General features: G+C 51.8%; 1 protein-coding gene across 1 annotated transcript; it reads left to right on the top strand.

Moving 5' to 3' along the window:
- The first annotated feature begins 1,333 nt into the window (after positions 1-1,333).
- Positions 1,334-9,938, top strand: SLC2A4RG (SLC2A4 regulator). The gene is made up of 7 exons (XM_056845300.1): positions 1,334-1,439; positions 3,150-3,388; positions 4,331-4,431; positions 5,122-5,413; positions 6,544-6,672; positions 7,634-7,758; positions 9,827-9,938. Exons 1-7 carry the CDS (start codon positions 1,364-1,366, stop codon positions 9,936-9,938), a joined length of 1,074 nt encoding a protein of 357 aa, XP_056701278.1. The 5' UTR covers positions 1,334-1,363.
- Positions 9,939-15,053: the final 5,115 nt, after the last annotated feature.

The raw sequence follows: 15,053 nt of genomic DNA, 5'->3' as shown, positions 1-15,053 counted from the left end.
TGTGCCAACCCTGCGGAATCTCTTCTTTCTCTCTCCCCGACTCGGGAGACGTCTGCCTTTTCTGCCCTCGTTTTTAATCGCTCTTCTAACCTGTGGGGCCCTCCCTGACTTTCTCCAAGTCACTTAGAGTCACTTGTGTGGCTGGCTTTGGTTGGCTGCATGGGCACTGTGCCAGCCCATCGGCGTGGCCTTCGGTTAAACCCGAGCGCCCGCGGTGGGAAGGGTGGGTGTCAGTTCCAAGCAGGTCTGTGCTATGTGCCCAGGGAGCCCCAAATTCTCCAAGAGGGAATGCAGATAGCTTGTATTGTGTGAACTGTTGTCAACGTATGTCGGTCCAGTTTATGCACAGGAACCCCTTCTGCATAATGGGCCCACATTCAAATGTTCTGTTTTAAGCTTAGTACAGGGCTCTTGTGCAAATTTTGGGAGGGTGGAATGGTCGATCTAAAGAAGGCTAATGGAATGAAGGGGGCCCAGGAGGAGGAGTGGAAGTGAAGCTCCATGTATAACCTCCGTCTTCTGAATTTTCAGCCCTTTGGTCAGCACATTTTCAAGTATTTTCCAGTAACCTTGAACCTTAAAAAAACTTGTTTTTTTTTTTTTTTAAAAAACCCCACAAAATTCTAAGAAGAACCTGTATAAATGCCACTGATCTTATTAATTGGCTCTTGGGTCAATACACCCTTCTGCTTTATAGTTTTCGACACTTAGCAGGCAGGGATGGCAATCTCGGATTACAGTGTGGTGTAGTGGGTAGAGTGGCCAACGAGGACCCTGGGTGGCCTGGGTTCGAATTCCCATTTCCACCATGGAAGTTCACTGGATGACCTGGGGCCTGACACAAACTCAGACTGGCCTACCTCGCAGGGTTGTGAGAAAACGGAGGGAAAGAACGGCCTTCTAATGGCCACTTTGAGTCCCATCTGGGGAGAAAGAAGAAGAAGAAGTTGGTTTTTATGTGCCCGACTTTCTCTTAGACCAGGGGTGTCAAACATAAGGCCCACGGGCCGGATTTGGCCCCTAGAAGAACAACAAGAAGAAGAGTTGGTTTTTATATGCTGACTTTCTCTACCACTTAAGGCAGAACCAAACCTTCTTGTTTTCAGCGTGATATAGATAAATAAAGGCAGGATATAACTAAACGAAGATGCAAAATACATTGATTGCTTTGGTTGAGGATTTTGTGATGGGTTCTGACTGGTCTGCCGGAGGCCCGCGCACGGACTCTTCCTGCCCAACGGGGTGAATGTGCATTGCTGCCGAGGCAGGGTTGCGGGTGTGAATTTCGGCCAGACGACGCTCTTGATGACATTTCTCTCTGCCCCTCAGGAAGCTCTCGGGGAAGGCGGGGATCGACGAGGTGATGGCCGCCGCCGTCCTCACCAGCCTGTCCACCAGCCCCGTCGTGCTGAACAACCCACCCAGCAGCTTCGGTGCAGGTAAGAGCTGGAGGCAGCGGACGCCGCTTGGCCGCGGGAGAGGCCTGGGGCCTAACCCGGGAATGCTCCTTGGGCGATGCCCCCCCCCCCCGGGGGTGGTACCCCGGGTCCAGGTTGGTGCTTGGGGAAAGGTCATACCAGTACGACTTTTCTGGTTTCCGCAAATATTGACTCCAGCTTTCTTGAGTCTGCCAGACAGTCTTGTGCCATCCTTGAACCCAGGGCAGGCAGCTGCCATTAGTAAGAGTACCCATGCCGGGAGGCAATTTCAAGAGAGGGCCTTGGCCTCTGTGCCTTGCTGTTGGACCTCCAGAGGAAGTGGTTGGCCACTGTGTGAGAAGAGGATGCTGGACTGGAGGGACCTTCACTGGTCTTATCCAGCAGGGCTCTTCTTCTTATGAAGGCCTCGGCCTCTGTTCCCTGTTGTTGGTCCTCTAGACCAACTGGTTGGCTGCTGCATGAGACAGGATGCTGGACTAGATGGACCACTGGTCGGATCCAGCAGGGCTTATGAAGGCCTCTATGCTCTGTTGTTGGGCCTCCTGAGAAACTGGTTGGCTGCTGTGTGAGATGGGAATGGTGGTCTGGATAGACCACTGTTCTGATCCAGCTGGGTGGTTCTTACATGCTTACTAGTGTGGCTAGGGCACGTGGCTTCCCTCAGCTGCCCAGAGGTGGCATTTTGTCATGGGAGCGGGACAACAGCCAGTGGATTCAACTCCCAAAGAACTGGGGCGATGGCGCAGCGGAGAACGGCCCTCTTAATGGATGGGCTCACGGCTGTCCAGAATCTGTGCCTGGGCCTTTTAAGGTTGAGAGCCAAGCATGAATCCTGATAGGGCGGCGCAAGGCCCCCTATGGGTGCCGCTGGGATGGATGGACCCTTGGTGGTGGATGTCCCAGGGCAAGCAGGTGAGCGAAGCCGCAAAAAAGCCGCAAGTCTTTCCATGATCCTCATTGCTGGCCTCCTCATCCTCCCCCCAACCTGGTTTGGGGGTCCATTGCTGACCAGGCCTGTCTAGTGACCTCAGATTAGAATTAAATGCCGTCTTGTTTTATTGTCATATGTAGTTTGGAATTTTAAAGTATGTTTTAATGGATGTTTTATGATTATGTTATGACCCACTCTGAGCCTGGCTTGCCGGGAATGAGGGCGGGATCATAGAGTCATAGAGTTGGAAGGGACCACCAGGGTCATCTAGTCTAACCCCCTGCCCAATGATCTGCCTAAGGTCATAGAATCATCATTGCTGACAGATGGCCAACTAGCCTCTGCTTAAAAACCTCCAGGGAAGGAGAGCTGACCACCTCCCGAGGAAGCCTGTACCACTGAGGAACCGCTCTTAACTGTTAGAAAGTTCTTCCTGATGTCTAGACGGAAACTCCTTTGATTTAATTTCAACCTGTTGGTCCTGGTCCGACCTTCTGGGGCAACAGAAAACATATAAGTGCAATAAATAAAATAAACAGGTAAATAAATAAAATTCTGTGCAACAACCAGCCCTTCCAAGTCTCTGGAGAGCTAACTGAGGATGAGCGATCCAATCCCTGTTCCATTGCTAATCCCCAGTGTGATTTCATAGAATCATAGAGTTGGAAGGGACCACCAGGGTCATCCAGTCCAACCCCCTGCACAATGCAGTAGTTTGCTTTGGGGTGTGTGTGTTTTTCCATCATGTTGAGGGGCTGGGGGGCTTTCTCCCTCGGCAGAAACCGGCTGCGACCCATGGAAGGAAGCTCCCGCCATGTCCTCGAGTTGCAGCAGCAGCAGCAACAACAGCGGGGACTGGAGCTGGGACCCCCCGAGCGACCTCTCCACCCCCTCGACCCCGTCGCCACCCCTCTCCACCGACATCGCCACCAGCCTCCTGTCGTCTCTCCAGTCGGACATCGAGGAGACCGAAGCGACCCACTTCTTGTTCGGGGACCCTATCCCTCGGAAGAGGAAGGTGAGGAGGCGGGGGGGAGCGGTCCCGCTTTTTGGGTGGGGTGGACTCCTCTGCAGGCTGTCTTCTCTTGGCGTGGGGACGGATCGTGAGGTTGCAGATCAGGAAGACCCAAACTGTGACCTAGCTCAGGGGCTCCCGACCGTTTTGTCCCTGGGGGCGTGTTAGGGATTTTGAGAGCCAAATACAAAATGGCTGCCAAAGAAGGTGGAGCTGAACAGAACACCTTCCGCCTCATCTCCTGGGAAGAAGGGAAACCTGAATGGAATCACAAGCTGACTAAAGAAAGCTCAGTGTGATGTGGTGGTTAAGAGCGGTGGACTGTAATCTGGAGAACGGGGTTTCTTGTCTTCTCATAATGTGACCAAAGTACGATAGCCTCAGTTGAGTCATTTTAGCTTCTAGGGTCAGTTCAGGCTTGATTTGATCTATAACCCACTGATTTGTTTTTTTGGCGATCCACAGTATCCGTAACACTCTCCTCCAACACCACATTTCAAAGGAATCTACTTTCTTCCTATCAGCTTTCTTCATTGTCCAGCTTTCACACCCATCCATAGCAATAAGGAATACGATGGCATGAACTATCTTGATTTTGGTCACCAGTAACACATTCTTACACTTTCAAATCTTTTCTAGCTCCTTCATGGCTGCCCTTCCCAGTCTCAATCTCCTTCTGATTTCTTGGCTGCAGTCTTCCTTTTGATTGATGATGGAGCCAAGGATTATGTTAGGGTTCTGGTTCCTAGATTTTTGGCAGAGGGTTTTTTGCTGCATTCCCTCATCGGGCTCAAAGCCCAGGCTTGTCTGAATCAACCCCCGATGCCTGAGAAGTTGCTGTGTGAACTCAGTCCCAGGACTCCACGAGCCTCGCTTTGCGGCTGCTGCCGGTCCGGGTTCTGCTTGCCGGGGCTAAGGTCCTTGCTGCCTGGTCTTCTCTTACAGAACTCCACCAAGGTGATGTTCAAGTGCCTGTGGAAGAACTGCGGGAAGGTGTTGAGCAGTTCCTCCGGGATGCAGAAGCACATCAGGACCATCCACCTGGGGTAAGCGTGGCCAGTCACGTGAACACACGAAGCTGCCTTATACTGAGTCAGACTCTTTCACATCACCTTCTTGCCTAGTCCCTTTAACTGGAGATGCCGGGGATTGAACCAGGGACCTTCTGCATGCCAAGCAGATGCTCTACCACTGAGCCACAGCCCCTCTTCCCTCCCCCCGGTTCTCTGGCCCCTTCTCTGTTCTTGCACGTGAAGCTTAGTGTAGCAGTTAGGAGCAGTGGACTCTAGTCTGGAGAATCGGGAAGGGGGGGTTGATTCCCCACTCTTCCACATGAGCAGCGGAGTCTAATCTGGTGAACTGGGTTGGTTTCCCCACTCCTAAATATGAAGCCTGCTGGGTGACCTTGGGCTAGTCACAGCCCTCTTGGAGCTCTCTCAGCCCCACCTACCTCACAAGGTGTCTGTTGTGGGGAGGGGAAGGGAAGGTGATTGTAAGCCGGTTTGATTCTCCTTAAGAGGTAGAGAAAATAGGCATATAAAAACCATCGATCAGTCCATCGAAGTCAGTATTGTCTACTCAGATTGGCGGCAGCCCTGCAGGGTCTCAACCAAAGGTCTTTCACATCATCTGCTGCTTGGTTGTTAATTGGAGATGCTGAGCGATTGAAGTGGGGACCTTCCGCATGCCAAGCAAATGCTCTTCCGCTGAGCCATGGCCCCTCCCTCTCTTTCCAGGCGGAAGGCCGACCTGGACCAGAGTGACGGGGAGGAAGATTTCTACTACACCGAGCTGGATGTCAACGTGGACTCCCTCACAGACGGCTTGTCCAGCTTGACGCCCGTCTCCCCCACCTCGTCGGTGCCTCCCGCTTTCCCTGTCCTTGAGGAGGTGCAACAGACCCCCCTGATTCCACTGAAGCCGGAGGTTTCCCTGGTGTCTCCCCCGAGCCCGTCGGCAGCTATGACCATCCTGAGCCAATCAGCACCCACCGGTGTGTGCCATATCCAAACGGACCACGCCTACCAGGTAGGTTCCTTCTGACAGTGTGCGAAAAGGATCTTGGGGTCTTAGTAGACCAAACACTAAAGATGTGATGTCGTAGCTAAAAAGGCAAATGCGATCTTGAGCTGTATCAACAGAAGTATAGTGTCCAGATCTCGCGAAGTGATGGTATCGCTTTACTCTGCTCTGGTTAGACCTCACCTAGAGTATTGTGTTCAGTTTGGGGCACTGCAATTTAAGAAGGATATAGACAAGCTGGAATGTGTCCAAAAAAGGGCAACAAAGATGGTGAGGGGTCTGGAGACCAAGTCCTATGAGGAAAGGTTGAAGGAGCTGGGTATGTTTAGCCTGCAGAGGAGAAGGCTGAGAGGGGATATGATAACCGTCTTCAAGTACTTGAAGGGCTGTCATAGAGAGGAGGGTGCCGAGTGGTTTTCTGTTGCCCCAGAAGGTCGGACCAGAACCAACGGGTTGAAATTAAATCAAAGGAGTTTCCGTCTAGACATTAGGAAGCATTTTCTAACAGTTAGAGCGGTTCCTCGGTGGAACAGGCTTCCCCGGGAGGTGGTGAGCTGTACTTCCCTGGAGGCTTTTAAGCAGAGGCTGGATGGCCATCTGTCAGCAATGCTGTGACCGTAGGCAGATCATGAGAGGGAGGGCATCTTGGCCATCTTCTGGGCATGGAGTAGGGGTCACTGGGGGTGTGGCGGGGGGACGTAGTTGTGAATGTCTTGTGTTGTGCAGGGGGTTGGACTAGATGACCATGGTGGTCCCTTCCAACTCTGTGATTCTATGACAGCTGCGATGCGGCTGGTGGGCAAGTGGGTAGCAGAATTCAGGTCATCCCAGAATGTCTTCCCTGACCAGGATGACCCAGTCTCAGCAGATCTCAGAAGCTAAGCAAGGTCAGCGCTGGTTGGTACTTGGAGGGGAGACCACCAGGGAAGTCCAGGGTTGCTATGTAGAGGCAGGTAATGGCAAACCACCTCTGTTCGTCTCTGGGCTCGACATAAGTTGGCTGTGACTTGATGGCACTTGACACACACAGGATCTTAGAGAAGATCCGGGCCAAAAAATCTCTGTGTCCAACCCCCCTCCCGAGGTGACCATCCATTGGGTTGAACTAAAAACAGTCTCCTTCTTTGCGACTGTAGGCTACGGGTCCTACCGGCCTCCTGGCCGACCTGAAATCTCCACCCCCGGGAATGGAAATCAGCATATCTTGGCAGCAGCCTGCCCTGTTCCCGCCCCCGTTGCCGCCGGTTCTTTTTAAAAGCCCCTCGGTAAGTATCTGGAGAGCCAGCGTGGTTTAGTGGTTAAGAGCGGTGGTTAGGAGCGGTCGACTCTAATCTGGAGAACCGGGTTTGATTCCCCACTCCTCCACATGAACGGCGGAGGCTAATCTGGTGAACCAGGTTGGTTTCCCCACTCCTCCACACAAGGCCAGCTGGGTGACCTTGGGCTAGTCACAGCTCTCTTAGAGCTCTCTCAGCCCCACCTACCTCACAGGGTGTCTGCTGTGGGGAGGGGAAGGGAAGGCGATTGTAAGCCGGTTTGATTCTCCCTTAAGTGGTAGAGAAAGTCGGCATATAAAAGCCAACTCTTCTTCTTCTATCTGGGTCCCACCCACCCCCAGTTGGCAGGAGGCAGCTGACTTGCAGGGGTCCCCAACCTTTTTGAGTGTGGGCACCTTTGGAATTATAACACAGGGTGATGGTCACATCTGCAACATGGCCACCTCAGGAGGTGGAGCCAGCTACAAAATGGCTGCCACAGGAGGCGGAGCCACATACATAACTGGTGAAGCCCAAGTGCAGGAGAGGGGTAATTTTAAAAATACCCCGGGAAAGAGGAGTCAGAATAAAACCAACGCTGTGGTGTCAGCTGCAGTTGAATCAACACGATTTTAATCGACACAAACAGCCAAACAGATCTTCAGTGGCCCGTCAGAAGCCTTGCTGGACAAGTGCCCCACGTTGCCCCACCCCTTTCTAAAAAACACTTGGGGGGCTCCAGGAAAGGTGTTACTGGGACACCATGGGGACCCCTGCTCTAGCGACTGTCTGACATGGCTTGGATTGTTCATTTCAAAAGGATACCTTGGAATTGGTCCAGGTGGTTTCCAGTGGGTGATACCGTGGAGGTCTGTGGTGTTGCTGCTGGCTCGCGAGCCCACCTGGCCTAGCTGTTTTTCTGGTTTCTCAGGCCGTGCTGTTTCCATGTAGTTTTTCCTCCCTCCTCCAGGGCTGCCTGACTCCCATCCGGCCAGCTGATGTTGGAGAGAGGCGCCCGCAGGCGTCTTCCATGCCAATTGCCAAAGGACATCCCATCGTGCCCCCTTCCATGCCAAAGCCTGCACCTGGCACCAGGTGAGTCTTCTCATGGGGGAGGGCAGGCTGTGTGGTGAGACCCCGCCCCCCAGTCCTTTAGTTCATCTCCCAACAGGTTCTGCAAATGAAAAACTAAACGTCTGTGTTTTCATAAATTGAACGTGCCTTCTAAGAGCATTTTAAGTGTGGTCTCACCATAGATTCGGTATGGAGAGTGGGGACAGGGAGAAGCTTTTCTCCCTCTCTCGTAATACCAGAACGCGGACGGTCATCTGCTGAAGCTGGAGGGCGAGACATTCAAAACAGATAAAAGGAAGTATTTCTTCACACAACGCGTAGTTAAATTGTGGAACTCCCTGCCCCAGGATGTGGTGAGGGCTGCCAACTTGGAAGGCTTGAAGAGGGGAGTGGACATGTTCGTGGAGGAGAGGGGTATCCATGGCTACTAGTCAAAATGGATACTAGTCATGATGCATACCTATTCTCTCCAGTTATCAGAGGAGCAGGCCTATTATATCAGGTGCTGTGGAACACAGGCAGGATAATGCTGCTGCAGCCATCTTGTTTGTGGGCTTCCTGGAGGCACCTGGTTGGCCACTGTGTGAACAGACTGCTGGACTTGTTGGGCCTCGGTCTGATCCAGCAGGGCCTTTCTTATGTTCTCATGTTCTTAAGAGCATCAATTTCCTGCTGGTTGTTAGAAGTTCTGCCTCCGCCTTCAGCAGTGTGGTGGGTCGAGCTAGAGCTGGATGACCAGGATTCGAACCCGCACTCTTCCACAGACGCTCGCTGGGTTGCCTTGGGCCAGTCACACACCCTTGGCCTAACCTACCTCACAGGGTTGTTGTGATGTTCAAAAGGTAAACAGGAGAAGGACGAAAGCCTCCTTGGGTGCCCCACTGGAGTGAAAAGCGGCAGGATAAACGAAGGGGAAAAAAATACTTGCGTGTTGCTTTTTTAAAAAGAACCGTTTTGCTGGATCAAGTCAACCACCATCTCTAGGCCCCCCAGTTCTGCAAGTGAACTCTCTGAGCGAGGTTGGGCTGGTCTCCTTGTTCAGTGTAAGCTACTTCGCAAGGTTGTTGTGAGGACAAAATGGAGGGGCAAAACGTGTGTGGACTGCTTGTGGGGCAAAGGGCGGGCTGAAAACCAGTGCGAGAGCGATGGCAAAGCAGTTACTGTTGGGTTCCTCTAACCCCGGGGTGACGAACTCAACTGTTACGAGGGCCGGATATGACATAAATGTCACTTGGTCAGGCCAGGCCATGCCTCGCCAGCCCAGATCTAGAGAGGGGTGTGTGTGTGGCTGGCTCATGGGCTGGATAAGAGCTCTCAAGGGGCTGGATTCGGCCCGTGGGACTTATGTTTGACACCCTTGCTCTAAGAGCCAGCGTGGTGTAGTGGTTTGGAGCGGTGGATTCTGATCTGGAGAACCGGGTTTGATTCCCCGCTCCTCAACATGAGTGGCGGAGGCTAATCTGGTGAATTGGATTTGTTTCCCCGCTCCTCCACATGAAGCCAGCTGGGTGACCTTGGGCTAGGCACAGCTCTCTCAGCCTCACCTACCTCACAGGATGTCTGTTGTTGGGAGGGGAAGGGAAGGTGATTGTAAGCCGGTTTGGTTCTGCCTTAAGTGGTAGAGAAAGTCAGCATATAAAAACCAACTCTTCTTCTTCTTCTACTTCTTCTTCTAGGGGCCAAATCCGGCCCGTGGGCCTTATGTTTGACACCCCTGGTCTAAGAGCCAGCGTGGTGTAGCGGTTAAGAGCGGTGGTTTGGAGTGGTGGACTCTGATGTGGCGAACCGAGTTTGATTCCCCACCCCTCCACATGAGTGGCGGACTCTAATCTGGTGAACTGGGTTGGATTCCCCAATCCTGCACATGAAGCCTGCTGGGTGACCTTGGGCTAGTCACAGAACTCTCTCAGCCCCGCCTACCTCACAGGGTGTCTGTTGTGGGGAGGGGGAGGGAAGGTGATTGTAAGCCGATTTGATTCTCCCTTGTGGTAGAGAAAATCGCCACATAAAAACCAACACTTCTTCGACTTCTTCTATTTCTTCTACTACTACTACTAACTGGCCTCTTCTTCCCCCTCCCCTTTCGCAGGAAGCCACGCGGCGAAGCCAAGAAGTGCCGCAAGGTGTACGGGATGGAGAACCGGAACATGTGGTGCACAGCCTGCCGCTGGAAAAAGGCCTGCCAGCGTTTCGTCGACTGAGTGGGGCACCCTTTCCGCAGGGGTGACGCCCGCCTGCCGCGCTCGGTCCCAGCAGTGTGTTTTTCTTTTTTTTTGCACTTGGTGCCTTCGAGCCTGACCTCCCCGTCCGTCCGTCCGCCTGCCCCCTCCCTGGCAACTCCCCTACCCGAGGTGGGGGGCTCACCTCTGTGCCTTGGCTCAGGAAAAAAAAAGGAGTGTCTGATACGGACCGGACTGTGGCGGTGCCGCTATTCGGATACGAGGAAGGAGGAAGATGGCGCTGGGGGCCCTTCCCCGGCCCCGCGGCCTGCTTAGAGTGCCGTGCGGGGCTTCCGGAGCCCAGAATTGGAAGCATCCAGGCTTGCGTTTCTTTGTTTTTTTGTTTTTAATTGCCTCTCTGCCCCCCCCCCCACCTCCGGCTTTCCTCGGGTTTCTGGCACCTTGGTCTGCCTGCACACGAGAATATGGAGCTTCCCTCTTGGAATAAGCTATTTCCGTTCCCTTTCCGTTCTCCTCCCGGCCCTGTCTTTACCTCCCCTTTAGTGCCTCTCAGCCTTCGACGCCTACCTGTCGGAAGGTCCCGCGTGAAGGCTGGAGCCGCCCGATCCAAAGAGCCGAGCGAAACCACTGGCCCCGGGAGGAGAGGAAAGTGGCCGTTGTGCTGCGGGGGAGCCTGAAATTTCCCTCTCTGTTCTCTCTGCCATTTCTTTTTTTTGCTTCGGCAAGCACTGACGGACGAAGCTGGCGTTCGAAGGAAAAGAAACAGCCCCTTCCTCTGTCCTGCTTCCTTCCCTACCACCTGTTCAGGTATTAGCTGCAGCAAGATTTTTGAGGGACGAAGAGATCTTTCCAAGGTGCCACGTTTGATCTAGGACATGGCTATGGTCCGGAGAAGCGGTCCCGTACCCCGGAAACCCTTCTGGCTTTCTGCATCTCATCATTTGTAGACTCCCCCCCTTCCGTTTCTCCCACATGGGGCCAGCCAAAGAAGGCCCCGCTATAGGAAACGTCGAGACTTTTGCCGTCGGATGAAAGCGACTCCGGCGTGGCGGAAATCTCTTGGTCTGTCGCGAGGAATAAGCTATGCACAGGAAAGAACGGGGCCTTTTCCCTAGAGACCCAGAGGGGATTTGCTTTACGAATTACTCTGACCACACAGAGGGACACTGGACCCTTCCGGCTGCAACTTCCACATCCTCTTTAAGTTTCACGCTGGCGAGAAAGTGAGGAGACCGGTGGTCGATCTTCTTCTCGGGACTGGCTCAGGGTGGCAAAGTTGGACACGTCTCAGTGGCGAAGCTCAACTTTTTGCCATGTTGGCACAAATTGGAATTTCAAAAATCAGGATTATTTTTTTTTAAGTCTGATTCTTCTTATCGGGGAAGCTTGCCAAATGTCGAACATGAATGCTGTTCCTTAACTCGGCTCTTCCACTTTTCTCCTGTGTGTGTCTGAAAACGATGAGGCTCCTGTTGCTTTGCTTTTTGGGGTGGGGTGAGGGTTGAAAGTTCATGGCGAGGAGGTGGTATCCAGCAGCGTTGACCTCTTGTGCACTTAAATTGTATTGTGGGGGAGGACAGCTCCATCACCCCACTGTGTCCAGTAGGCTTTAAATGGAGGCTATCAACGCCCCGGTGTCCTTCGTGGATATGTGGCTGGAGGGGGTGGGTGGGGTACATGCCCATGGGGAAATACTTCTGCTAGAAACAAGAGGTATTCCAGAAGTCACTTTCTTGTAGGGCCAGGCCCTGAACATTTTAATTTGTGGGGAAAGGACACATTTGACAATTCCCACCCCACCCCCCATGCATCTAAAAGTGGTCGACACTCTTTGAATGTTGTCCCTTTCTGTCACGAGGCAGTAGAAAAGAGCAAGAGTCCAGTAGCTCCTTAAAGACTAACAAAATTTCATCCAGGGTCTGAGTTTTCATGAGCCACAGCTCACTTCTTTAGATACAGCCAGAACGTGAGTCCATCTATCCTTAAGTAGAGAAGAGTGGATTAGACACACAATGGCAATGTAAATGTCAAAAGCTAGTAAATGACATTAGCAGGCGTGATTGGATTAGGTATGAAATGCAGAGGGGTAGTAGGCATGGAGAAATTGGCATTGGTAATGGGACAGGAATTCCAGATCTCTATTCAATCCAGGAGACTGCCTAGAGAACGTGGGTCTAATTCACTCTTCCCTAATTAAGGAAAGATGGACTCACATTTTAGCTGTATCTGAAGAAGTGACCTGTGAATCACGAAAGCTCAAACCCTGTATGAAATGTTGTTAGTCTTTAAGGTGCTACTGGACTCTTGCTCTTTTCTACTGTTAGTGACAGACTAACACGGCTACCCATCGTGGTCTGACACTAGGCAGGCTGTATTGAAATTATTTCTGTTACAAACCCAAACCCTGCTCTTCCCTGTAAACAAATCCCCTTGGGGTTTTTAACCGTAACGTTCGCCTCCCGCATCTGAAAGGGTCAGCCGGCTGAAGAAGGGGGAGGCCTCTTTCACAACGGGGTGTGTGTCGGCAATCTAGGGCGTAGGGGAAAACGGCTGGGTTTTTTTTTTTTTTGCACAATCATCTGAGAGCAAGACTTCGATCGAGCGGAAGGTGCACGGGGGCTCACGTGCGGCTGGTCGGCCCTTCCCAGGGGAGGGGAATTTTCCCGTGGGATGTTCAGGGCGGGCTGTGCCCGTTGACATCGGTCTTTAAAAAAGAGGGGGGTGAACGGTTACGGGGGGTGCGCATGCCAGAAAGTGCCTGGTGGGGTCTCTGCTCTTTGCACTACAACCAGCCGGAACGAGGGAACATTTTGTGTCTTCCGAAACAGTGGAACTGAAGCAAAGGGGACACGTTTAGTCGAGGCCTGTTTTTTGTTTGCTAGAACGTCCAGCTGTCCAGTTTTTATTTTTTGCGCTTCTCAAGAGTAGGCTTTCTGTTCTCACAGCCAGCTACGTCTCCTACAACGCATGAGATTTCCTTTTCTGTTTTTTCTCTTCTTAATCGCTGTCTCTCTCCCTGCAAGCAAGCTGCACTGGCCGTGGAGAGAGGAGGTGTCTCCCCCCCCCATTCCTTTGAAACTTTGCTTTAGCCTCTTGGCCACAGCGAGAACCGGATAAAGTCCTCTCAAGCACCAGCGTTCAAAGATAATCGACGCTTCCCTACTTCAGCTCGGTTCAGAATGGCCCTTGGGAGGGGAGGGTTGCAATCTGCTTAGGAGTAAGTCCCATGAAACTCCAGGGGCAGCGCAGGGTGGGGAGGGTTGCATTTGCTTAGGGGTAAGTCCCATTAAACTCCAGGGGCAGCCAGGGGGAGGGGAAGGGGCTTACTTCTGAGTAAATATTAGCATCCTCCTGCTTGGCAAGCAACTTTGTGTGTGTTTCAGAAGATTCGGTTTAAAAAACAAAAAAAAAACTTTGAATTTGGCACGGCAGTTCGGATTCCGATTGCAATGTTTGGAAACCGGGCAAGCCCACGAAGGCGAGAGAAAGGTTGCCATCCCAGTGGGAAAACAGCAGGACCCAGTAAATAGAATTGGGCCGCTTGGGCCAAAAACACATGCTCAGAACAATCGTGTGGTTCAGCTGGGCTGCACCGCTGGAAAGCTGTTTGCATGCATCTGTGCTTTCCCCACATTGCCCAAAACTTTGCATGGCAGGCGAAGGCTAGGGATTGAATCTCCCTGACATGCTCGTTTTCTGAAGCGGGGGAGCATTAAAGAATGACCCCCCCCCCAACACACACATCAATGTGAAGTGGTACAGTCCAGCAGAGGCGGCTGGCTGTGTGGCAGGACTACCCCTTTTTAAATGGACTGCAATCTTGTGGTGGGGGGTAGAATAGCAGGGGGAGGGCAGGCCGCTTCTTCCCTCCTGGTTGAAGCCTTGGAGAGTCTGAACGGAAATAAGTCTGAAGTGGAGCATCAGAGCTTTGGTTCCTTCTGCTCTTTCCCTGGCCCTTTACACCTGTTCGTTGTATCCCATTGATCTTAGCCTGTCTTAAAGTCTAGCCTTCCCCAATACTGCAGGTTGGGACAGGTGTTTTAAGTCTGACTCTAAAACGCCTTTGGTGAGACGATGAATTAAAGCCAAAACTCATTCTAGGCAGCCCTCATTCCCCCCCCCACCCCTACACAAAAAGTTTATTAAGTTGGGTACTTAAGAGTGTGCATTTACCTTTCTTTTTTTTTAAAGTGCAGCGAATAAATTCTTAGCAGGGAGTGTTTGCTCATCTGCCCAGCCAAATTTTACAATCTGATAAAAACTAGGGCCGATTCAAGTGATTTTGTTGCCCTGGGCAAGGGACACCGATCCCTTGCGGAGCTGCTCCGCTGCTGCCTTAGACCCAGAAGGTGGTGGATTGGGCCCTGCCGTTCACTTCCCTCACCCGAGGGCAGGGAGCATGCCACACCCCACAGGTGAATCATGGCCCTCCTCACAGGGAGTCACTTGGGTGGTTTCTTGGACAGGAGGCTAAATGAATGGCTTTCCTTCCAGATTTCAGCAGTGCCCAAAAGCGCACAGTTAAATATTGAGCAATCCAAAGGGTTTTTGCCGAGAAAGGCGGATGCACGGGGGAAGATTCCTCAAACTCTGGAACTGGGCATGGTTCGACTAAAATGTCCAAGGTTTTGTTGTAGGTCTGAGTTGTTTGACTGGTCTTTTTGTACCAAAAACAAATGTCATGAATTCAGGTTTTTAAAAAAACCAAAATGGCAGTTTTCAGAGTTCAGTTGAGCAGGTATGCCCTTCTTCGGGTCAACTTCATACAAATTCTGGTTTGTTGGTATGCACAAAAGAACAGCAAGTTAATCACAAAAGCAGAGGGCCTTTCCTATTCGGGGCGAGAGACATTCCTAACCTGCCAGTTATTAAATCAGCCAGGCTGATGAGTATTAAATCACTTTAATCAGATCTGTGGTGTTTCATTGGCACAAATTCACTTTATTTCAGCAGGAATGTCTGATAGTTGGATAACGTTGACAGTCAAAGGTCGCATATTGGGGGGAAAAACCCCACTAAATTTTGGGAATCCTTGAAAATGTTTCCATTCTTTTTGGCCATTCAGTATTGAACTATGAGAACTGCGTTTTGGTGCTGATTGATACTGAGTTTTTAGGTGATTAACAACATTTGTTT

Source organism: Euleptes europaea, chromosome 2, assembly GCF_029931775.1.
Source record: "Euleptes europaea isolate rEulEur1 chromosome 2, rEulEur1.hap1, whole genome shotgun sequence".
Classification (NCBI taxonomy): domain Eukaryota; kingdom Metazoa; phylum Chordata; class Lepidosauria; order Squamata; family Sphaerodactylidae; genus Euleptes; species Euleptes europaea.
This window is presented reverse-complemented; position numbering and strand designations above follow the sequence as displayed.

What these genes read in the sequence shown, in the direction of transcription:
- SLC2A4RG (XM_056845300.1), top strand. Translation starts at nt 1,364, where the DNA reads ATGGCCGCCGCCGTCCTCACCAGCCTGTCCACCAGCCCCGTCGTGCTG. An exon ending in TTCTTTTTAAAAGCCCCTCG is followed by an intron (nt 6,673 to 7,633) that starts GTAAGTATCTGG and finishes TCCCTCCTCCAG; the next exon opens with GGCTGCCTGACTCCCATCCG. An exon ending in AAGCCTGCACCTGGCACCAG is followed by an intron (nt 7,759 to 9,826) that starts GTGAGTCTTCTC and finishes CCCCTTTCGCAG; the next exon opens with GAAGCCACGCGGCGAAGCCA.